This window comes from Scyliorhinus torazame, chromosome 1 (genome assembly GCF_047496885.1).
Source record: "Scyliorhinus torazame isolate Kashiwa2021f chromosome 1, sScyTor2.1, whole genome shotgun sequence".
NCBI classification, from domain to species: domain Eukaryota; kingdom Metazoa; phylum Chordata; class Chondrichthyes; order Carcharhiniformes; family Scyliorhinidae; genus Scyliorhinus; species Scyliorhinus torazame.
The window spans coordinates 34,314,255-34,337,701 of record NC_092707.1 but is presented as its reverse complement, the minus strand read 5'-3'; the positions used below and the strand labels follow the sequence as shown (position 1 = coordinate 34,337,701).

At 43.6% G+C, this 23,447-nt stretch overlaps 2 protein-coding genes across 9 annotated transcripts in view; one reads left to right on the top strand and one right to left on the bottom strand.

Annotated features, from left to right (window-relative positions):
* The window catches only part of tmem116 (transmembrane protein 116), a 67,931-nt gene extending 64,771 nt beyond the window's left edge, over nucleotides 1–3,160 (top strand). Inside the window, exon 11 of the mRNA XM_072485465.1 lies at nucleotides 2,012–3,160. Within this exon, the coding sequence (XP_072341566.1) occupies nucleotides 2,012–2,209 (198 nt within the window). The 3' untranslated portion in view covers nucleotides 2,210–3,160. The remainder of the gene's footprint in view (nucleotides 1–2,011) is intronic.
* Nucleotides 3,161–4,948: 1,788 nt separating this feature from the next.
* mapkapk5 (MAPK activated protein kinase 5) overlaps nucleotides 4,949–23,447 on the bottom strand; it is a 157,537-nt gene continuing 139,038 nt past the window's right edge. For 6 of the 8 annotated variants that reach the window (XR_011936515.1, XR_011936569.1, XR_011936566.1 and 3 more), the window contains 2 exons: nucleotides 10,934–11,002; nucleotides 4,949–5,142 (listed from right to left, as the gene is read on the bottom strand). Coding sequence is in view for 1 of the 8 variants with exons in the window: in XM_072485126.1 (XP_072341227.1) it covers nucleotides 5,051–5,142 (92 nt within the window). In the remaining 7 variants the exon portion in view is untranslated. The remainder of the gene's footprint in view (nucleotides 5,143–10,933; nucleotides 11,003–23,447) is intronic. The other 2 variants (XM_072485046.1, XM_072485126.1) reach the window with 1 other exon arrangement.

The following is a 23,447-nucleotide window of genomic DNA, read 5'->3' as shown; positions in this document are numbered from 1 at the left end:
CAGCTGCAGCATTTGTGTATTTGCTTCTCGGCTTCTGCATCTAGTCTGTCTTTTTCAGCCTGCCTGTACTGCACTACTGGGATCATCGTCTCATGAGCTCCGATGGCTTGGTATGAAACATTTCAACCAGTTTAAGCCTCCCCAGCTTCCATTCTCAGTTTCCCTTTTCAGTTAGGGTTCATTTCAAAATATATAAGCTTTGAATTCATGGATTCCATCACATCTGCCAACATTCAATGTCTATACTGAAGCAGGAGAACTCATCCCTTTGGCCAGGTACTGGCAATATTGATCCTGCACCAGTTCAACAATGGACCTGTACCAGGGTAAAAGTCCTCCCTCTTGAATCAATCTTCTATTTTTGAAATATGAAATACATGTAGAATACGAATGTTTCATTGTGCTCCTGTAAAGGGAGGGTTTTACTTGGAACCTCAGGAAATCCTCCTAATTTTTCTCCCCTCCAGGAAAAATTTAATTTGGAGCAATCCACAATTCTGTGCGTTATTTACTCACTCTTTACACTAGTTAGTGCCACATGGTTTCCATTCTGTGCGATACTTGTTCCTTGATCTGTGACCATTCCAAAATATTTCTCCCACCCTTTAAAAGCAAAAAGTGCAGAGGATACTGGAAGTCTGCAGAGGGATTTGGATAGGTTAAGTGAATGGCCTAGGGTCTGGCAGATGGAATACAATGTTGACAAATGTGAGGTTATCCATTTTGGTAGGAATAACAGCAAAAGGGATTATTATTTAAATAAAATATTTAAAAATGCTGGTGTGCAGAGACACCTGGGTGTGCTAGTGCATGAGTCATAAAAAGTTGGTTTACAGGTGATTAAGAAGGCAAATGGAATTCTGTCCTTCATTGCCAGAGGGATGGAGTTTAAGACTAGGGAGGTTATGCTGCAATTGTATAAGGTGTTAGTGAGGCTACACCTGGAATATTGTGTTCATTTCTGGTCTCCTGGGTGAGGACGTACTGGCACTGGAGGGTGTGCAGAGGAGAGTCACTAGGTTAATCCCAGAGCTGAAGGGGTTGGATTACGAGGAGAGGTTGAGTAGACTGGGACTGTACTCGTTGGAATTTAGAAGGATGAGGGAGGATCTTATAGAAACATATAAAAATTATGAAGGGCATAGATAGGATAGATGCAGGCAGGTTGCTTCCACTGGCGGGTGAAAGCAGAACTAGGGGACATAGCCTCAAAATAAGGGGAAGTAGATTTAGGACTGAGTTTAGGAGGAACTTCCTCACCCAAAGGGTTATGAATCTATGGAATTCCTTGCCCAGTGAAGCAGTTGAGGCTCCTTCATTAAATGTTTTTAAGATAAAGATAGATAGTTTTTTTGAAGAATAAAGGGATTAAGGGTTATGGTGTTCGGGCTGGAAAGTGGAGCTGAGTCCACAAAAGATTCAGCCATGATCTCATTGAATGGTGGAGCAGGCTCGAGGGGCCAGATGGCCTACTCCTGCTTCTTATGTTCTTTAATGCATCTCCACTATTTTGTACAAAGTTTTTGATGTGGCACAGAAAGAACTTATTTATAAAGTGCTTTTCACAATTCCCAAAATAATTGACCACCAATAAATTACTTTTGAAAAGTAGTCACTGTTGTAATGTAGGGAGGTATATCTCGGATTGAAATTTTTTATATTCCAAGTGTCTCAGAAACGGGTGATAGAGTGAGGCTTCACAATTGGGTGATGTCTCACAGCTGCAGGTTCAGTTCTACCCATTCTGCGCTGTTCCTATTTGAGTCTCTGCAAGCAGGAAGATTATAGATAAATCTTAAGAATTTTCATGGGGTTATCACTTTGCAGGATGACTGTTGCCCACCTCCCTAGAGGCTGTCGCGCAGTATTGACAGTGGAAATGTGGGACCAAGCAACTAATACAAAACCAGAAGGGGGGAGAAATTGACGGTGACTCTCCTACACAGAAAAATAAAACAAAAGCACCTTAAATTAATTTTTACAAACCAAGCTGTTCTATTTTTTTCTGCAGGCATTCACGGCTGCATCTCAGGGGCTGCTGAACTGCATAGTGTATGGTTGGACACAGAGAACACTCCGATGCATGAGACAAAAGGCCCGTCGTGATGTTGATACACAGACTCCACTCCTGCGTTCTCAGAAGCAATCATACTCCAGCATGCAAAATTCCAATGTGATGAATCAGCTGGCCATTACTCCAACCCTTTAAAGGGCCTGTTGAGAGATTATAGCCACTTTTTAGCCTCAGTGAATACATGTATTCATTAACCTACAGCTTTCATTCATAAAGTCTGTATTAACTGTAATACACAACAGCAGAAGGAAAGGAATAGCACTAAAGCAGTGGAAAAGCATGTGTTGTTGCTGAACTTTACAATGACTGAGCAGAGCAGAATGGACATGGTAATTCCACAACATCGCCCACCCAAATACTGACCGGAAGCCAGTCCTACGCAGCATCCAAGAGCCACACACACACACACTGGGATAACTATGGGGAACACCAACTTTCTAATTCAGTTAGATCTTGGAGTAAAATCAGGACAGAAACAGGGGACATCTGGTCATCTCTGCAGAGCTGGCTATCTTTTCATCTGGGATTTTGAAGTCACTGTAGACGAGGGCCAGGATTTGCAGGAGTGGCTTAGTGCCACCATTTGCACCATAATGTGTAACATTTTCCATTGCAATACCATTGAGACTGCGGTACTCAAGGGCATAAAGCAAGGTTTCCAAACTCTGTGGGTGCACATCAGTGTTCCTCTGATAATTTTCAGGCTTCAATGAACTACCTTGGCTTTGAGCTGAAAGGCCAGAACACATGCTTTGTTCCTTTGGTTCTCACACAACCCTTTTTTATAAATTTAGAGTACCCAATTTATTTTTTCCAATTAAGGGGCAATCCACCTACCCTGCACATCTTTGGGTTGTGGGAGCGAAACCCACGCAAATACGGGGAGAATGTGCAAACTCCACACGGAAAGTGACCCAGAGCCAGGAACGAACCAAAGTAACTTTTCAGTAAGAATATACTCACTGCATAAGTGGTTATTACACACCACTGCATGATGACTGAAATTCTACTAAATTGATATAGTTATGACTGGAATTACGATGCAGATTGAAGGTACAATAAACTTTATTTCTAAATTTAAAATAAGTTGAAGATGCTTTTTTGGACTCGTGATGCTTTATATTTCAGAAATTAAATTTTTTAAAAGCCATAAGGTCACATTAAAATCATTAATTTTTGGATTGACTCGGAGGAGGGGGGGGGGGGGGCAGGGTTTATGAGCTGCTTTATTTTTAAAAGAGTGGTGGGGGAGAATAAGCCAAACAAGCTCACCTCTGTTTGCCCACCCATCTTCACTGCAGGATAATGTCTGGTGACTTCATACGGAGATGTGGTGTAAAGGGGTAATGTTAAATGTGTAAATAGACAGTCTATATCAGTGATGGACATGACAACAGAGTAGGCGAGGAAATAGTTCTATTTGAAGCCTCATACTGTAAATAATAGAATGGTCAAGAGGTCAAGTCTACCAACAGCCTTGCCTCCAGCAGTGTCCATCAGCCCTGACCAAGGATCACTTCATCTAAGACCCAGACTAATAAGATCCAGACTAATAAGATTCATCATCATGACTTTGTAACCATAAGACATGGACAAGCAGGGGCACGAGTTAACTTTACATAGGCAGACAGGAACAAAATGAGAACAGGAGGAAGCAATAAAAACTCAGGTGGTGGATTCTTACCTTAAACCTGTTATTTTAAAGCACATCCTGTTTAAAAAAAAAAAGTGAAGAGCAAGGCCAGAAATGAGAAAAGGAAAACAATATTTCAGAACACAGGAGCTCCACATCGATTGGCACACCTGCTCCCTTGTTAAGTTAAAAGGATGTAGACATTTACAGACATAGAATTTACAGTGCAGAAGGAGGCCATTCGGCCCATCGAGTCTGCACCGGCTCTTGGAAAGAGCACCCTACCCAAGTCCACACCTCCACCCTATCCCCAGTAACCCCACCCAACACTAAGGGCAATTTTGGACACCAAGGGCAATTTTTCATGGCCAATCCACCTAACCTGCACATCTTTGGACTGTGGGAGGAAACCCACGCGCACACGGGGAGGATGTGCAGACTCCGCACAGACAGTGACCCAAGCCGGAATCGAACCTGGGACCCTGGAGCTGTGAAGCAATTGTGCTATCCACAATGCTACCGTGCTGGCCCCTGACAGAAGAGACATGAGTGTGAGTTACATTTGACCAATGAAAATGGAAGTTGCCAAAGTCCCAGATGATCATAGGCTGGTTTCTCCTTTTGAGGGGGAGAGTTGACTGGTGATGATTTAACCCGAGGATCACACCTCAGACGGAGCCTTCACGAATAACCTCAGCCGGTACGGTAATTGAACCCACGCTTTTGGCATTGCTCCGCATCACAAACCAGCTGTCCAGCCAACTGACTAAACTGACGCCCCATGATGGTCAGGTGAAGATCTCCTCATCCAGCTTGTCCCATGCAACTCTGATCCTTTGTGTATCACATATATATATTTTATTTTTTATTTTTATTTAAATACATACATAAACACACACACATTTAAAAAAACTAATTTGGGCAATTTAGCGTAACCCATCCCAGTAGCCTGTACATCTTTTGGGTTATGGGGGTGAGGCCCATGCAGACACGGAGAAAGTGCAAACTCCACACAGACAGTGACCCGGATCAAATGTACACAAACACACATAGACACATTTTCATCCCACCAAAACCATATGATCTTCCGGATAGGAAATAAAACAGATAGAAACGCAGGACAATCTGAAGGAAAATAATGTGGGAAATTCCCCTCTGACCCATTGAAACCATGTTCTATGCAGCACGGTGTAAGTAGCAGTATTGAGGACATTTGAAGTTCAAGAAACCTTCCTGAAGTCTTTTTCATTTCGTTTTTTAAAATCTTTTATTTAAATAAAAACTTTTTTTTACATTTATCAAAGAATACTCCTGGTACAGTGTAAAAACAGCAGGCACTAATGTTAGGAATCCTGTGAGTTTGTTTGTTCTTCGATGACCTGTTTGACCATTTCTGCAAGTTTCAGACGATCAACTTTATCATTAAACCGTCGCCCTGAAAAGACAGAAATGTTTTGTTAAACACACAAAATCTGTGAAGGGAGCTGGGGGTCCTGCTCGTTAGCTGCTGCTGCTTTACCAGGGACTAGTGAGACCACAAGTTAAAGGATCACCCTGGAGATTTGTGGATGTTTTCTCTTTTCAGAAGAATATTTGTCAAATAGCAGATTTATTCAATGTGAGAACAGGAATTTGATTCATTAATGGAGCTTTAAATTTCTTTGAAATCATCAGCATCCTTTTTTTGTCATTTTATTTTCAGTCAGGTTATTAAAATATAATTTAAACAAAACATGTAATTGTTGCAGATCTCAAAGGGAAACTCGCTGCACCTAGAGACACAACCTATGAATGAACATTGACTGGAAAATCTTCACCAGAGCTGCTGCTCCACACTTCAGGCAGCTGGGGTGTAAGAGAGAAGTGTTGGTTTTAATTGAAAGGCACAGAATCAAAACCAATATATCCAACATCAGCTCTCATACAGAGAAATGTGTTGATATAGAGAAACTATTTGAATTATTCAAATTCAATTACCAAGACTGAAGCAGTTTAAGGATATGAATGCAATTAGTGCTTGATATGCATAAATCAGTAAATACAGTGGATTAATGATGTGCAAATTTGTTGAAGATTGTATAGAATGACCTGAAATAGCAAGGATGCTTAATAAATGGTGCCTTTGTAATTTGACTTCAATGACACTGGTAAATGATTAGTACTATTTGCCTAAAATAGGCTGCTGCCCATGATAAGTGTAGACAGCCTAAGTGGTGGGACTGTCAAAGCTGCCTTTCCAGCATCAGTCATATAAAAGGATTTTATTTATCTAATCAAATAGGGCCGCCTTGGCTCCAATAGCCACGTGCAGCAATGCACAGTATATTTTAGATGACAACTTCAACCGCCTCTTCACGTTCCTAATGCTAATCCTAAAAGATTAACCTCGTGATACCAATTTGAAACAAAAACAATGGAAACCGCTTTTATTATTCATCCAATCAAATCCTTTCCGCTTACTAGGTTTCCGAGTTTGATATCTTCAGCAAATTTTGATATCAGTTCCTACATATGGCAAAGAAGACAACTTAAGAAATAAGATCAGGAGCATGTGGCTCCTTACAAATAATTATATTAGACCTCAACGCCACTTCCTTACCTGATCCCAATATTGCTTGTTTTTCGAGAGTCTATGACCCTCGAGGGTGGGTCACAGAGTGATCGGTCACAGCATTACCGATCGCAGGAGAAGCGGCCAGCAGCTGTGACCAGCTTTTCAGAATGCCATCCGTGACAGGCCTTTAAATGAGAACGCTGGAGTGTTCCCACCAGAAATGGCTGCAGAGCAGGTCATGCGCCCGGCCTATACACTGACGCCACGTACCCTGTAGGTCCATGTTTTGGGCACAAAAATCACAGAGGAGAGATTCCTCCATTTTGTAGCTGCCAGCAAGGAATAGGACTGTGAGAGAAACTGAAGATGGATTATTTTGTAATATGGAAGAGAGGGCCAGAGACACAAACAGGCCAGGATCTCACAACTTAATCTGCTGGAGAGAGGTTCTCAGGAGAGTCCATGGCAAGAGAAAACTGTGCTGGTATGAGCTGTTTCCAGAGCAGGTAGACAATTCTAACCTGCACCTAACCAAGGTGAGGGGAGGATATGCAAACTCCACACGGACAGTGACCCAGAGCCGGATCGAACCTGGGACCTCGGCGCCGTGAGGCAGCAGGGCTAATCCTCTGCGCCACCGTGCTGCCCGTTAAAAATAAATTTAAAGTATCCAATTCAATTTTTGTTCTAATTGAGGGGCAATTGATCATGGCCAATCCAACCTACTCTGCACATCTTTTGGGCTGTGGGGTGAGGCCCATGCAAACACGGGGAGATTGTGCAAACTCCACACGGACAGTGACCCAGGGCTGTGATTAAAACCGGGTCCTCGGCACCGTGATGCAACAGTGCTAACCATTGTGCCACCGTGCAGCCCGGAAATCTTTTTCTTCAAGTATTATCCAATTCCCTTTTTGAAAGCTACTATTGGACCTACTTCCACTATGCTTGCAGGCAGTGTACTCTAAATCCTTGTTGCACAGTAAAGCTTTCCCTCACGCCGCTTCTGATTTTTGTTTTGCCAATCATATTATACCTGCGCCCTTTGGTTAGCGACCTTCAGCCACTGAAATCATTTTCTTTTAATACTCTATCTAAACCTTTCCTGACTTTAAACACATCAAATTTCCTCATAGCTTTCTCTGCTCCAAGGAGAATAAGTCCCGATTTCCAGTCTATCCACATAACTGTAATATCTCATCTGTGAAACCCAGTCTCTTCTGTATCCTCCCAGTCTTTCCTACAGTGCGATGCACAGAATTTATCACACTATTCCAGCTGGGTCCCAATTAGTTTTTTTACGTAGGATTAAGAATTTCTTGACTTTTGTATTCTATGCCACTATTAATAAAGCCTAGGATTGAATAAATTTAATTAGCTGCTTTATAAACTGTCCTGCCACATTCAAAGATTTGAGTGCAGCACCCCAGTCTCTGTTACTGCACTTCCTTTAAAATTGTATTGTTATCTGCAATGTCTCTTCTCATTCTTTCTACCAAAAATGTATCATGTCACACTTTTCTATATTTAATTCCATCTGCCGTATTTGCCCATTCTGCCAGTTTATGTCATCCTGAAGTCCCAGAAGGAAATCTTCCAGCCTTACGTGCTCTGGCCTACGTGACTCCAGACCCACAATAATGTGGTTAACTTTTAACTGCCCTCTAAATGGGCAACAAATGCTGGTCTTGCCAGTAATGCCCATATCCCCCGAAAGAACAAAGGAAACAGACATCTCATCTTGTTTTGATGGGCAGATTTTCTTCCCTCGAGCACATTAGTGAGCCAATTGCGTTTTATGACAGTTCAGCCGAGAATTTAATTCTCAATGTCTTAATTAATTGAATTTAAATGTACTAATGGGATTTGAACTCTTGTCTCCTGATCATTAGTCGGGGCCCCTGGATTAATAGTCCAGTAACATTACCACTACACCACTGCTGTGCCTAATCCTACTCTTAACCAATTTCACTGTATAGTTCTTCAGTTCATGCATGTTCAAACCCATGCATTCATGTCAGCCTAGTTGGTCGCTCTGATAACAGAGGCACAAGATTATGGGGGTGTGAAATTAATCTATGCCAGCAGCGTGAAAACAATAGGTTGTAAGAATAGAACAGTGGAATTTTTTTAAATAAAAGGCATGAAACTTGTAAATGTTGATGTTCGGACAGACTTGGGTGTACTGGCACAAGGAACCACAAAGTTAGCATGCAGGTGCAGCGAGCAATTAAGAAAGCAAATGGGTTTAACTGCATGGGGATTGGAGTACAGGAATACAGAATCCTTGCTACAATTGAGTGGGGTTTGGTCAGACTATATCTAGAATCACGTGTGTAATTGCGCTCTCCATATTTAAGGAAGGATACACTTACATTGAAGATGGTGTAGGGAAGATTCACTAGTTTGGTCCCGGAGAGGAGATTGTTGTGCTCTGATGAAAGTGGATCGGGTTTATATTCTTTGGAGTTTAGAGGAATGAGAGAGGATCTCATTGAAACATTCAAGATTATGAAGTGGCTTGACAGGGTAGATACGGAGAGATTGTTTCCCCTGGCTGGCGAAATCTAGAATAAGGGAGCACAGGTTCAAGATACCAGGTCAATCATTTAGGACTCAGAGGAATAGTAATTCCTTCGCTTTAAGTGTTGTGAACCGTTGGAATTCTCTATCCCAGATGGTTTGTGAATGTGCCATAATTGAATACGTTCAAGGCTGAGATAGACTTTTAGGAATCAAGAAATATTGGGGGGGGGGGGGCGCGAAAGTGGATGTTGGAGTTAAAACCCAAGTTCAGCCACGGTCATATTAAATAGCGAAGTAGACTCAGTGGGCCTCATGGTCTTTTCCTGCTCCGGTTTTATTCGGTATGCTCTTCCCTATCATGCAGCACAATTAAATCCAGCTGGATTCTTTTAATTTCACATGCTGCCTTGGAAAGTCATTGTTTAAGAAGGTTAAAAGTTTTGTAATTGCCAGTATAAAACATCTATATCCATTAGGAAAGACACTGTAGGAATTATTCTAGAAGCAGTGCAGAAAGTGAAATAAAAATAATTGTAAGTTGGAGTAGATCTATTCCGATCTGCTACAATGGAGTTTTGACATACCTGTATCAGTACAACCCTCATTAGATTGGTGCAGTGTTGAGGCTAGACATTTCCTCTGTTACTAGACTCACCAATTCAAATAGGAAAACCCAGCGGCAGACAAATGGTGTGTTTGCCTCAAACTAAGTTAACTGACTTGATGTGCTGGATGAGAGTCCAAGAAGGGAAGCAAAAGACTGACACGAGATCCAGAATAGAAGGCTCCCACAATATTGACAGAAACTAAGTTTAAGGATGCATACCCATCTAAAAATACCAGCAGTCTATTGCTTAAAGTGCAAGTTCTGATAGATCAAGGGCATACGAACAGGCCACAGGTACAAATCAACATGGACTGAATATTTTGCTCTTCTTCCTGAGAAACTGGAACTTCAGTGTTGTATAACCAAGGAAGTGCAACAATACCACCCCCCACCTCCCAATGCTCAACTTGACAATTCGGATTTAAGAAAGGATCCACACTCCAATATTCTCTCCAACTCTCCAGAGGGTAGTGGTTCACACTAGTGTATGATAGAAAATATGAGGATGTCATTTGACCCTTTGAGCCTGTCCCCCCTTCTTTTTTTTCCTTTTGAAAAAAAATTTAAAGTGCCCAATTCTTTTTTTTTTCCCAATTAGGGGACAATTTAACATGGCCAATCCACCTCCCCTGCACATCCTTGGGCTGTGGGGGTGAAGCCAACGCAAACATGGGTAGAATGTGCAAACTCCACACGGATAGTGACCAGGGGGAAGTGCTAACCACTGTGCCACCCCTCCGCCATTCAATATCATCGTGGCTGATCTTCCTTCTCACCATACTCCTCCTCTGCTCTCCCCATATCCCTTGACACCTTTAGAATCTAGAATCTAGAAATATATTTCCTTTTTAAATTTGTTCAGTGACTTGGTCTCCACAGCCTTCTGTAATTCAGAATTCCACAGGTTCACAACCCTCCAAAGGGCCTACCCCGTATTCGGAGACTCTGACCCCTTGTTCTAGATTCACAGCCAGAGGAAACATTATCCCTGCATCCAGTCTGTCCAGCACTGTCAGAATTTTATATGTTTCAATCAGATTCCCTTATTCTTCTAATGTCCAGTGGACATCGGCCTAGTCAACCCTATTTCTATTCGAACGACAATTCTGCCATCCCAGGAATAGGTCTGGTGAAACTTCCCTGCACTGCATGTATATCCTTTCTAAGGTAAAAGCAAAGCTGCATAGAATATTCCAGGTGTGGTCTCACCAAGGCCCTGTACAGCTGCAGTAAGACTTCCTTTCTCCTGTGTTCAGATCCTCTTGCAATGAAGACCAACATACCATTTGCCTCCTTAACTGTCTGCATACTGGCTTTCAGTGATTGGTGTACAAGGACACCCATGTGGCAGTGCTGGCTGAGGTTGACTGATGTTATTTCCTTCCTGATTCTATTTCCCACTCCTCAATGATATTGAAAATGACTGTGGTAGCTCACACTGCTATCCCAGTTGAAATCAGTTAACTTATCACAGGTTAAGGTTTGAACCAGAGAGCTTCTCTGTCTGTGTGGTTCAGTCCCCCAGAGCAGCATACTTACCGAGTGAGTCAGTGGGGAAGCTCATCCACAACTTGTCAACTTTGTCCAGGGTTGCAAATCGTATTCAGGCTGGCATGAACAAGCAATCCAAATCAGATGTCAATTTCCTTTTCATATGTAAACTTAAATCCCACAAAGCTCCTCTTGGCCATGTGCTCAGGCTCACCCAGAAAAACTTTGGTGTCCTGTTGGATCCAGAGCTCAGCCTCAAATCCCAAAACAAACGCGTCACCAAGATCACTTATTCTATCTCTGCAACATTGCTCATGTCTGTCTCTTGCTCACCCTCTCCTCCACTGAAACCCTTAACCCTGCGTCTGTCAACCCCAAACATGATTTCTACAATGTCATCAGTGCTGGCTTCCCAGCCTCCAGAAAATTCATTTTTTTCAAGTCAGCTATCCAGATCCTGTACAAAAGCAAAATACATTGGGTGCTGAAAATGCAAATATAAACAGAAAATGCCAGAAATAAGCGGTCCGCTATATCTTGGGAGAGAAACATAGTTATATATCACATTTGTGTCACTGGACAAACAATCTAAGATGCTGTAATCTGCTGAGCACTTCACTTTTAATATTGCCCATATTCTGTCCTGTATTATGCCCTGTTCATATTAACCCTTGTTCACACCGCTTCCACTTTCTCTCGCTCTCTTCATTCAAGCATCAATTTTAAAATCCCCACCTATAAATCCTACCTGACTTCAACACAAGCCAGTTCTGTAATCTCCTCCAGTCTTAGACATAGACATAGAATTTACAGTGCAGAAGGAGGCCATTCGGCCCATCGAGACTGCACCGGCTCTTGGAAAGAGCACCCTACCCAAGGTTAACACCTCCACCCGATCCCCATAACCCAGTAACCCCACCCAACACTAAGGGCAATTTTGGACACTAAGGGCAATTTATCATGGCCAATCCACCTAACCTGCACATCTTTGGACTGTGGGAGGAAATCGGAGCACCCGGAGGAAACCCACGCACACGGGGAGGATGTGCAGACTCCGCACAGACAGTGACCCAAGCCGGGAATTGAACTTGGGACCCTGGAGCTATGAAGCAATTGTGCTATCCACAATGCTACCGTGCTGCCCCTTTCTTACATTCTGTACCTGTTTGATTCTCCAATTCTGGTCTTCTATGCATCCCCTTTTCTTCACTCTGTCATTTACCACAGAACATTTAATGTTCTCAGCTAATAATAATAATAATCTTTATTATTGTCACAAGTAGGCTTACATTAACACTGCAATGAAGTTACTGTGAAAATCCACTCAACGCCACACTCCGGCGCCTGTTCGGATACACAGAGGGAGAATTCAGAACGTCCAATTCACCCAATAGCACGTCTTTCGGGACTTGGGGGAGGAAACCAGAGCACCCGGAGGAAACCCACGCAGACACAGGGAGAACGTGCAGACTCCGCACAGACAGTGATCCAAGCTGGGAATTGAACATGGGTCACAGGCACTGTGAAGTAATAGTGTTAACCACTGTGCCACAAAAGCTGAAATAATAAGAAAATGCTGGATAAACTCAGCAGGACTGGCAGAATCTCTGGAGAGAAACAGAGTTAATGTTTCAGATCCAAATGACCCTTCTACAGAGCAGTTCAGTAAAAGGGTCATTTATATCCGAAATGTTCATTCTGTTTCTCTCAGTTATGTATCAGAGAATACATCCCTGCTGGTAAAGCGTCACAAGATGTGTAGCAGAGTGTCTGCGCGGGCTTTGCAGTTCTCCATCTTAGACTGTATGAGCATCACCTCTTAATAAATCTCTTGCCATGTTTGAAAGATTCCAGAGTCTAGCACCTCTGTACCTTTTCTCTTTGCGGCTAACAAAGAAATATAACAAAGAAAACTGGCGACAAGGATTGAGGCAAGAAAAATTGTTGAAGAAGAAATTTGTCGACAAGAAGTAATGGAGACTGCATTGGGGCAAAGGAAGATTCTTTCCTTTTTTAAATAAATTTAGAGTACCCAATTAAGGAGCTATTTAGCATGGCCAATCCACCTAACCTGCACATCTTTTGGGTTGTGGGGGTGAAACCCATGCGGACATGGGGAGAATGTACAAACTCCACACGGACACAAAAAAAGATTCTTGATACCGGATTCACATACATATATCGGGCGAAGTACAGCTACCAATGCTGAAGGTTTAAAATATTTTTGACTACAAGCGTGAGTAAAAAATGACAGTTCGGGAAACTTGCTTGCCATTGAAGTGAGTAGATTCTAGTCCACAGAGACATTGCATGTGGCGAAGCTAAATGGGATACAGATAACGGGGATTCAGAAGTCTTCTTGCTCTGTACAAGCCACTACCACTACTTGGGGAGGAGTTGAACCACAGTCAGGCTGCGAAAAAGTAATTCTCGTAGCTGGTAGATAAAGGGGATCACTTGTGCCACATTTTTGAAAGGATCAGAAGGGTGGTGGTGGGGGGGGGGGGGGGGGGGGGTGGGGGGGGGGGGGGGAGTTGGTTGAAGTATAGACCCTAGGAGCCGGGATCCGAAATGGCATGAAAAACAGGCACCATGGATGCATTTGATGAAGACTCAGGTTAGAACTCATATGAGGAAAGATTCCAATTATACCTCAGAGCAAATCAAACACCGGAGGACCTAAAGGTCGCAACATTTCTCAGTTTGGTTGGGTGCAAAACTTTTATACTGCTACAAAATTTAGTTCACCCAGCAAAACCAGGAGATAAGTTCTACATCGAGCTAATGAAAACTTCAGAATGGCATTTCTCTCCTGGATCATTATTGATTGTAGAACGGTTCGGTTCCACCACCAGTCAGGAAGAAGGTGAAAGTATTTTACAATTCGTGCGACTTTAAGAAGAATAGCAAAATATTTCGAGTTTGGTGCAACACTTGATGATACTCTTTGTGACAGACTGGTTCATGGACTCCACTGCGTAGCTATTTAGGGGAAGCAGCTTTACTGCAAATGATTTAAAGCTGTTGCGGGGATTGCCACATTTATGGAGCTAGCAATGCAAGAGGCTTTATAGACAGAGGCTGAAGCAAAGATCCACAAAATGGATACCACAAGGAACAAGGCTGCAAGCGTCCAACCACGTCACTGATGTATGCAGATTGGACACTCAGCTGGAGTGAAACAAATACATGCAAGGACTTGGGTGGGAAAAAGGCCATATTGCCAAAGCATGTTGGGTTCAGAAAACCTTTTCAATGCCAAGAAGGTGCAAGAATAAAAAACACATCTAAACAGAATAGTCATGTCCATAAATTAGTAGACAAAGTACAAGATCATTCAGAAGACAAAGTACCAGAGCAATTCAGGAGCTGAAGCTAGGTGTTTTGTTGGGTTTCTTTAATCTTCAAACAATATACCTCAAAAGCTAGAACAGTACCACATGCTATTAGGCCAAAAGTTGAAGAAGAATTAGAAAGATTAGTCCAAACAGGTGTTATTGAACCCGTTGTTACAAGCGATTGGGAAACACCAATAGTTCTTGTATTGGAATGTGATGGCTCAGTGAGAATATGTGTAGATTTTAAAACAATTATTAACCCAGTATTGTGCATAGATCATTATCCACTGCTGCTGATAGACTTTCTGGAAGGCAGACATTGAATAAAATTGATCTTTCACAGGCACAGCTGCAGTTGAATATGGCTGCAGAATCACAATCGCTACTCATCATCGTGATGCACAAAGATCTGTTCCATTACAGAAGACTTCCTTTTAGGATAACATCTGCTCCTGCTCTTTTACAGAGATCCATGAATTAAATTCTAAGTGGGTTGAATGAGGTACATTTATTTAGAGGACACCCTCATCACCAGTTCGAGTGAACAGGAACACTTGAAGAATTTGGAAGCTACTCTGAAGCGTTTACAGAGCCATAGACAGAGTTAAAAAGGAAAAGTTATCCATAAATTAGCTGGGTCATATCATCGATAAATATGGCTTACATAAGAAGAAGAAGATAGTAACAATTTTAGAAGCACCACATCCTCAAAATGTGACAAAATTAAGGTCATTTTTAGGATTGATCAATTATTATTGGAAATTTGTGCCGAATTTAACAACATGATTAAAGTCTTTACACACTTTGCTATTTAACAAAGAGACATGGCACTGGTCAGAAGATTGCAGAAGTGCATTCAATGAGGTCAAAGATGCCATACAGCAGTCAGAGCTGTTGGTTTACTATAATCCCAAGCTGAAGTTGCAACTTGCTTGCGGTGCGTCACCCTATGAGGTTAGGGCAGTTGTCGCACACATAGTGACTTCAGGAGAGGAACGACCAAGAGAGTTTGCTTCACAAACTCTTATTAGTGCAGAAATGAACTAGGCTCAGCTAGAAATAGAGGCATGGAGCATCATTTTCAGGGTAAGAAGGTCCCAACGTTACCTTTATGGATGTCACTTTACTCTTGACGACAATCTTTGGGGCGTATAAAGGTATACTTTCTTTGGCAGCTAGTAGGTTACACAAATGGTCATTTGATATTGCACAAAACTCAATATCATAAGTCAGAGCAGCGTGCAAATGCTGATGCTTTGTCTGGATTGCCGTTACAAGTCAAGCATGAATCTGAAGAATATTTCATTAACATCCTGTATTTCTCGCTTGTGAATAATGCACATGTGATGTCATCTCAAGTTCAGAGATACACAAGAACTGATCCAGTCATGGGGAAGGTGATGAACTTGGTCCATAAAGGAATGCCGTCAGACGTTCATAGAAAAAGTCAAGCCCTACATCATACAACAACTTGAGTTGACAGTGCAAAATGGAGATTTATTATAGAGAATCCATGTGATTATTCCTCCGCGCTTGCGTAGTTAAGTTCTTGACCAACTACATGAGGAATATCCGGATGTGGTGAGAATGAAGGAACTAGCACACAAGTTATTTTCGGTGGCCAGGGTTAGATGTTCAAATGGAAGAGAAAGCTGGGTAATGTCAATCCTGTGCAAAACTAAGGAACACTCCACTATTGCAACCATTACATCCATGGGAACGGTCAACACAGCCGTGGCAGAGAATACACGTGGATTATGCTGGTCAAGTGAATAGAATGGAATAGAAGGGTCACATGTTCCTGGTGATTGTTAGTGCACAATCTAAATAACCAGAGGTCACCATCACAAAGTCAACAATGACTGAGCAAGGGCAGCAGGGTGGCGCAGTGGTTAACACTGAGACTACGAATCCCGGCCCTGGGTCACTGTCCGTGTGGAGTTTGCACATTCTCCCAATGTCTGCGTGGGTTTCACTCCCGTAACCCAAAAAGATGTGCAGGTTAGGTAGATTGGCCACATTAAATTGCCCCTTAGTTGGAAAACAAAAATAATTGGGTACTCCAAATTAACAAAAAACAATGACTGAGCAGACAGACCATTGTGAAACAAGACAAAATATTCGCAAGGTTTGGAACACCGGAGAAGATTGCAAGTGAGAATGGCACGCAATTCACTTTGAACGAGTTTGAGGACTACTTGAAAGGAAACAGTATAGACCATATCAAGTCAGCTCCTTATCGTCCTGCAACAAATGGATTGGCAAAACATTTTGTCCAATCTTTGAAACATTCTCTCAAGTGTTGAAGGACCAGGGGACATTGGCAAGATGAACAAATTCCTAATGTGTAACTGGAACACTGCACACGCAACAACATAGAGATCACCAGCTTTGCTATTGTTCAAAAGGAAATTGAAAACGCAGTTTGATTTTTTAACTGCACCTGCTACTTCAGAGATTGCCGAACAGCAACAAGCACAAACTGCTTCAGGAACAAGCAAAACTCTAAAAAGCGAGTATTCAACCAGGGAGAGCGAGTGCTAGCTAGAAGCTACACCACCCATCTGTACGGTGTATGAAATGGGGCCTGCCTTTGTTAGGATCATAGATATCCATTTCTCATTGGTGGTGTAGCTTCTAGCTTCAAGTAGTCCTCGAACTCGTTCAAAGTGAATTGAGTGCCATTCTCACTCTCTCTGTCCTTGTTAGCAGCAGTAGCGAGGCGGACTTGCAATGGAGAATCCCGGTCTAAATACAGAGACAAGTTCAGATTCAATTTCTGAGGACTTTCCTATAGTGACAGACACTGGAGTAACTTCCCAGGAACATTCACATACTGAAGGAGACAAGGACACTTCCAAAGTTGCGAGTAGCCAGGTTCTAGAACTTGGAATTCAACCCAAATGGAATAGACGCCCACCTGAGAGACTGTTTTATTAAATTGTATACACGTGCATAAAGGTAATGCATAGGGGCAGCATGGTAGCACAGTGGTTAGCACTGTTGCTTCACAGCTCCAGGGTCCCAGGTTCGATTCCCGGCTTGGGTCACTGTCTGTGCGGAGTCTGCACGTTCTCCCCGTGTCTGCGTGGGTTTCCTCCGGGTGTTCCGGTTTCCTCCCACAAGTCCCGAAAAAGTGCTTGTTAGAATTGGACATTCTGAATTCTCCCTCAGTGTACCTGAACAGGCGCCGGACTGTAGCGACTCGGGGATTTTCACAGTAACTTCATTGCAGTGTTAATGTAAGCCTACTTGTGACAATAAAGATTATTATATTAGAGAATACATCCCTGCTGGCAATGCTGCGATGTGTAATGACATCAACTGAGTGTTTGCGCGGGCTTTGCAGTTCTCCATCTTAGATTGTATGAGCACAGCTTCTTAATAAATGTCTCATCATGTTTGAAAGAATCCAGAGTGTGGCACCTTTGTACCTTTTCTCTTTGCGGCTAACAAAGAAATATAACATTTTCCACAGTGCAAGGTCCTTACTGTTGATTCCCTTATTTCCCCTTTTAGTTTTGATCATTTTGATCCATGGATGCTTAATGGACATGTATCTCTAAGACGAGCAGCAGAGAGAATGAGGAATTCAAGAAGTTGCAGCATAGTATATGGCGCTGCTAGCTTTGAACAGCAAGACCCAGACTTTTCGGCACCCGAGAGATGGGGGCGGCACTCGGCTGGTAGCCAATTAATTGGCCAAAAGGCTGTATTCTGTCCGGTACCAGGTGGTGATTGGGTCCTACTCAAGTGGAATGATTTTCAGAGACCCAAGGAGCTGAGTTTGAACACTGGACACTCAGGGGGAGGACCTGTCTCTCTCTCTCTCTCTTTCTCCACAGACAGGCTGCGAGTTGATGTACTTCTGAACAAAGACAAACAAAGAACAAAGAAATGTACAGCACAGGAACAGGCCCTTCGGCCCTCCAAGCCCGTGCCGACCATACTGCCCGACTAAACTACAATCTTCTACACTTCCTGGGTCCGTATCCTTCTATTCCCATCCTATTCATATATTTGTCAAGATGCCCCTTAAATGTCCCTATCGTCCCTGCTTCCACTACCTCCTCCGGTAGCGAGTTCCAGGCACCCACTACCCTCTGCGTAAAAAACTTGCCTCGTACATCTACTCTAAACCTTGCCCCTCTCACCTTAAACCTATGCCCCCTAGTAATTGACCCCTCTACCCTGGGGAAAAGCCTCTGACTATCCACTCTGTCTATGCCCCTCATAATTTTGTATACCTCTATCAGGTCGCCCCTCCCCTACCTCCTTCGTTCCAGTGAGAACAAACCGAGTTTATTCAATCGCTCCTCATAGCTTATGCCCTCCATACCAGGCAACATTCTGGTAAATCTCTTCTGCACCCTCTCTAAAGCCTCCACATCCTTCTGGTAGTGTGGCGACCAGAATTGAACACTATACTCCAAGTGTGGCCTAACTAAGGTTCTATACAGCTGCAACATGACTTGCCAATTCTTATACTCAATGCCCCCGGCCAATGAAGGCAAGCATGCCGTATGCCTTCTTGACTACCTTCTCCACCTGTGTTGCCCCTTTCAATGACCTGTGGACCTGTACTCCTAGATCTCTTTGACTTTCAATACTCTTGAGGGTTCTACCATTCACTGTATATTCCCTACCTGCATTAGCCCTTCCAAAATGCATTACCTCACATTTGTAACATTACCTCACATTGAACCTACAGAGAACCTGAATGAATGAATCTACTGTGAAACCATTACAGGCTGCAAACAGAGATCTGGATCTGAAAGCTTACTTTGAAGGAAGGTCAGCTTAAAGACAACCATCTAAAACAAAGACTTATTTTTTTTACCTTTACTTATTTTTTTTTTTTTTTACACCTCTCTCTTCCCCTCTGCGTTTGTCTGTTTTGAGTGTGTGGGTGTCTATATAGAGGGTGGGGTCAAGTTAAAGTGGAGGGATTAGGAATTAGATCAGTTAACCAGTTATATTTGCTGCATACTTCATGATAGTTCTGGTTATAAATAAAAAGTACCCAATAAAAAACATTTATTTAAAAAAATAAAATAAAAAGTAATTGTGCTTAAATTTACAAACTGGTGACTGTAATTATTGGACAGCCAAGAGCCAAAGACTTTGGGTATTTTTCTAAGAATTATTGGTTAATTCAATTGTGTTGCAACTCTGGGTCAAGAGAGGATGGAATTGACCATGCCCTAGCCCTGGGGTTCGTAATAACAGATGTTGCCAGACCTGCTGAATCTATCCATCAGTTTCTGTTTCTATTTTATATTTAATTTCCTCAGCCTAGCTCTCCGGAATCCATCTTTAAATCCCTCTCTGATTACTTTTAAAAACCTTCGCAAAGTCCATCTTTTCCAATGCCACTCCTATTTATTGCAACTTGACTTGGATTACACTTTTGTATTCCCAAATCTATTGAACTTATTCTCTCCCTCTCTTTTGCAATGTACTTGGCTGTTTTTCTGTTATGAGGATGCTATGCAAATACAAGGTTGGACATGAGTTCATGTCCATGATTTTCCATAGATTACTGATCCCACTGTGTGGCCACAGAGAGGGGGACCAGGGATTAATCGCTTCCCTGCAGGATGGGAGAGGGAAGAATCAGAAGGGGATTCATCCAACTGGTTGATGTACCGCACCTCCTTTAGATCCCCAAATTGTCACTTCTACAAGCAGCCTCATCTCCTTTACCACGGATGGTCTCTGCAGATTAAGATTGTAAAGCATTCTCAAGCTGTCAATTGATCCAACTATGCTGTGTTTTACTACCCTACCCTTTCTGGTCATGCAATACAAGGGTTAGATGAGGGCAAAAATTGGTTAAAAAGGACCAATTAAGGAAAAGTACAATTCTGGTTGCCACATTAGAGGAAGGATGTGACTGCACTTGACGGGGTGCAGAGGAGATTCACCAGCATGTTGCCTAGGATGGAACATTTAAGTTATGAAGAGAGGTTGGATAGGCTTGGGTTGTTTTTGTTAGAGCAGAGAAGACTGAGGGGTGACCTGATCGAGGTGTACAAGATTATGAGGGGCATGGACAGGGTGGATAGGGAGCAGATGTTCCCCTTAGTTGAAGTGTCAGTCACAACAGGACCCAAGTTCAAGGTGAGGGACAGGAGGGGGGGAGAAGAGAGAGAAGAGAATGTGAGGAAAGACCTTTTTACCCCGAGGTGGGTTGCCTCACATCCTTTAAAAAGCACCCGGATGGGGCAGCACGGTGGCAGTGGTTAGCACAGTTGCTTCACTGTGCAGCCTATGGTCATCTGGGACTATGGCGACTTTACCTTTACTTTACTTCACCTACTGATTGACAAACTCACTACTACGAGGAACCCTCCTGTGCCGCAAACTAGGGTGTTGGCTATAACTTGTGAAGAGGTGGACTATCTGGATGTGTGGAGAACTTTGCATCCCAAGGATAAAGAGTTCACTTTTATTTTCAGCCGTTCATTGTTGTCACACCAAGATTGACTTTTTTGTACCAAAGATGACCCTGCAGTCAGTTGCCTCTTGTACCATAGGCAATATTGTGATCTCTGCCCATGCTCCAGTCTTTTTAGAATTTCTTCTCAAGGGGGCCCACCCATGATCCAGGTCCTGGAGATCTGATGCATCTTCACTTTAAAGACTATAATGTTGTTTCTTACTTTAAGACCAAATTTGATGCTTTTTTAAAATTCGGTTAACGGTGAGCTCCTCTCGTTTGTGGGAGAAATGCAAGGCCTCTGCTAGAGGTTTGATTATTTTGTTCTCAACCAGGAAGAGATGTAGATTGATGGAGCAGCAGCGTCAGTTGGAAGTCCAGCTAGCTGACCTGGAGGGAGAGTATGGTAGCACTTCTTGTCATGTGAAGCTGAAGGAAATTGGTGGTTAGGGCGGCACTGGAGTCTCTGTTGAACCAGCGTGCAGAGGGGAGCTTGAGGTTTGCTAAGCAGAAGTTGTATGAATTTGGAAATAAGCCGAGTAGGTATTTGGTATTCCTTATTAGGAGGAAATCGGACTCTAGGATGATTGCTTCAGTGTTGGACTCTAAGGGAAACATGAGGATTAAGGCAGAATATATTGACGAAGCTTTTAAAAGTTTTTTGTCAATTTGTATCAATTGGATCAAGCTGAGGAAGCTCTGGTACTTATGAAGCGTTTCTTCTCTTGAGCTTCCTTCCGTCTCCGAGGATCTGAGAACAGCTCTAAATATTCCTATTTCAGAGGAGGAAGTGGTCTCTGCCATAAAAGAGCTGCAACCTGGTGAGGTGCCCGGGCCTGATGGTTTTAGGTGTGAATTCTACAAGGAATTCAAAGACTTATTCGACCCATTAATTGATGTGTATAATTATTCCTTTAGCTTAGGTCAGCTACTGCAGCTGCTTCGGGAGGCAAATATTTCCTTAATCCTGAAAGCAGGCAAGAATCCTGAGCAGTGCTAGTCTTACGGGCCCATTTCTTTATTGAATGTTGATTTGAATGTATTGTCCAAGGTTCTGGCGATGTGCCTGGTGAAAATCCTTCCTGTGATTATCTAGCGTGGTCAGACTTGGTTTTTTAAATTTAAAAAAAATATATTTTTATTCAAATTTTTACATATTTTCAACAAAACACCACCCCCCTTACAGAGGTAAGAAAAAAACAAACAAATAAATAAACATCTTATAGCTCTGTCACATATTCCCCCAATATACAAGCCCCCCATTAAACGATAATAAACACAGTAGTAAACACAAAGTACCCCCCCCCCCCCTGGTTGCTGCTGCTACTGTCCACTTTTTCGCCCATACAAACCCCATGATGCTCCTGCTGACCCACTTAAAAAAGGCTTTGTTGATCAGGATGGGGAGGCACTGGAATATAAAAAGGAACCTCGGGAGCACCGTCATCTTCACCGACTGTACCCTACCCGCCAGGGAGAGCGGCAGCATACCCCACCTTTTAAACTCCTCCTCCATCTGCTCCACCAGTCACGTCATGTTGAGCTTGTGTAGGGCCCCCCCAGCTCCTGGCCACCTGGATCCCGAGGTACCGAAAACTCCTTTCCACCCTCTTCAGTGAAAGCTCGTCTATCCCCCTTCCCTGGTTCCCTGGGTGTATCACGAATAGCTCACTCTTCCCCATGTTGAGCTTATACCCGGAAAAGTCTCCAAACTCCCTGAGGATCCGCATCACCTCCGGCATCCCCCCCACCGGGTCCGCCATATACAGTAACAGGTCGTCAGCATACAGCGATACCCGGTGTCGTGTCTCCCCCCCCCCCCCCCCCCCACCGGGTCCGCCATATACAGTAACAGGTCGTCAGCATACAGCGATACCCTGTGTCGTGTCCCCCCCCCCCCCCCCCCCCCCCCAGTTCCTGGACTCCCTCAAAGCCATTGCCAAAGGCTCAATTGCGAACGCAAATGGCAGGGGGGATAGGGGGCACCCCTGCCTCGTCCCCCGGTACAGCCAAAAGTATTCCAACCTCCTCCGATTTGTGGCCACACTTGCCACCGGGGCTTTGTACAGTAACCTAACCCAACTAACGAACCCCTTCCCAAAGCCGAACCTCCTCAGCATTTCCCACAGGTACCCCCACTCCACCCTATCGAAGGCCTTCTCCGCATCCATAGCCGCCACTATCTCCGCTTCCCCCTCCACTGCAGGCAACATGATTACATTTAGGAGCCTCTGCACATTGGTGTTTAGCTGCCTTCCCTTCACGAAACCAGTCTGGTCCTCGTGGATCACCCCCGGGACACAGTCCTCACTTCTGCTAGCCAACACCTTCGCTAACAGCTTCGCATCCACATTGAGGAGCGAGATTGGCCTATACGACCCACACTGTAAAGGCTCCTTGTCCCGCTTCAAGATCAGCGCCCTGGACATCGTCGGGGTAGGACACCCCCTCCCTCGCCTCATTGAAAGTACTCACTAGTAGTGGGCCCAACAGGTCCATATACTTCCTGTAAAATTCCACCAGGAACCCACCTGGCCCCGGTGCCTTGCCGCCTGCATACTCCCCAGCCCCTTAGTCAGCTCCTCCAGCCCTACCGGTGCCCCAAGCCCCGCCACCTGCCCCTCCTCTACCCTCGGGAACCTCAGCCGGTCCAGAAAACAACGCATCCCCCCCATCTCCGTCGGGGGCTCATACCTATACAGCCCCTCATAGAAGTCTCTAAATACCCCATTTATTCCCACCGCACTCCGCACCGTGTTCCCCCCTTTATCCCTAACTCCCC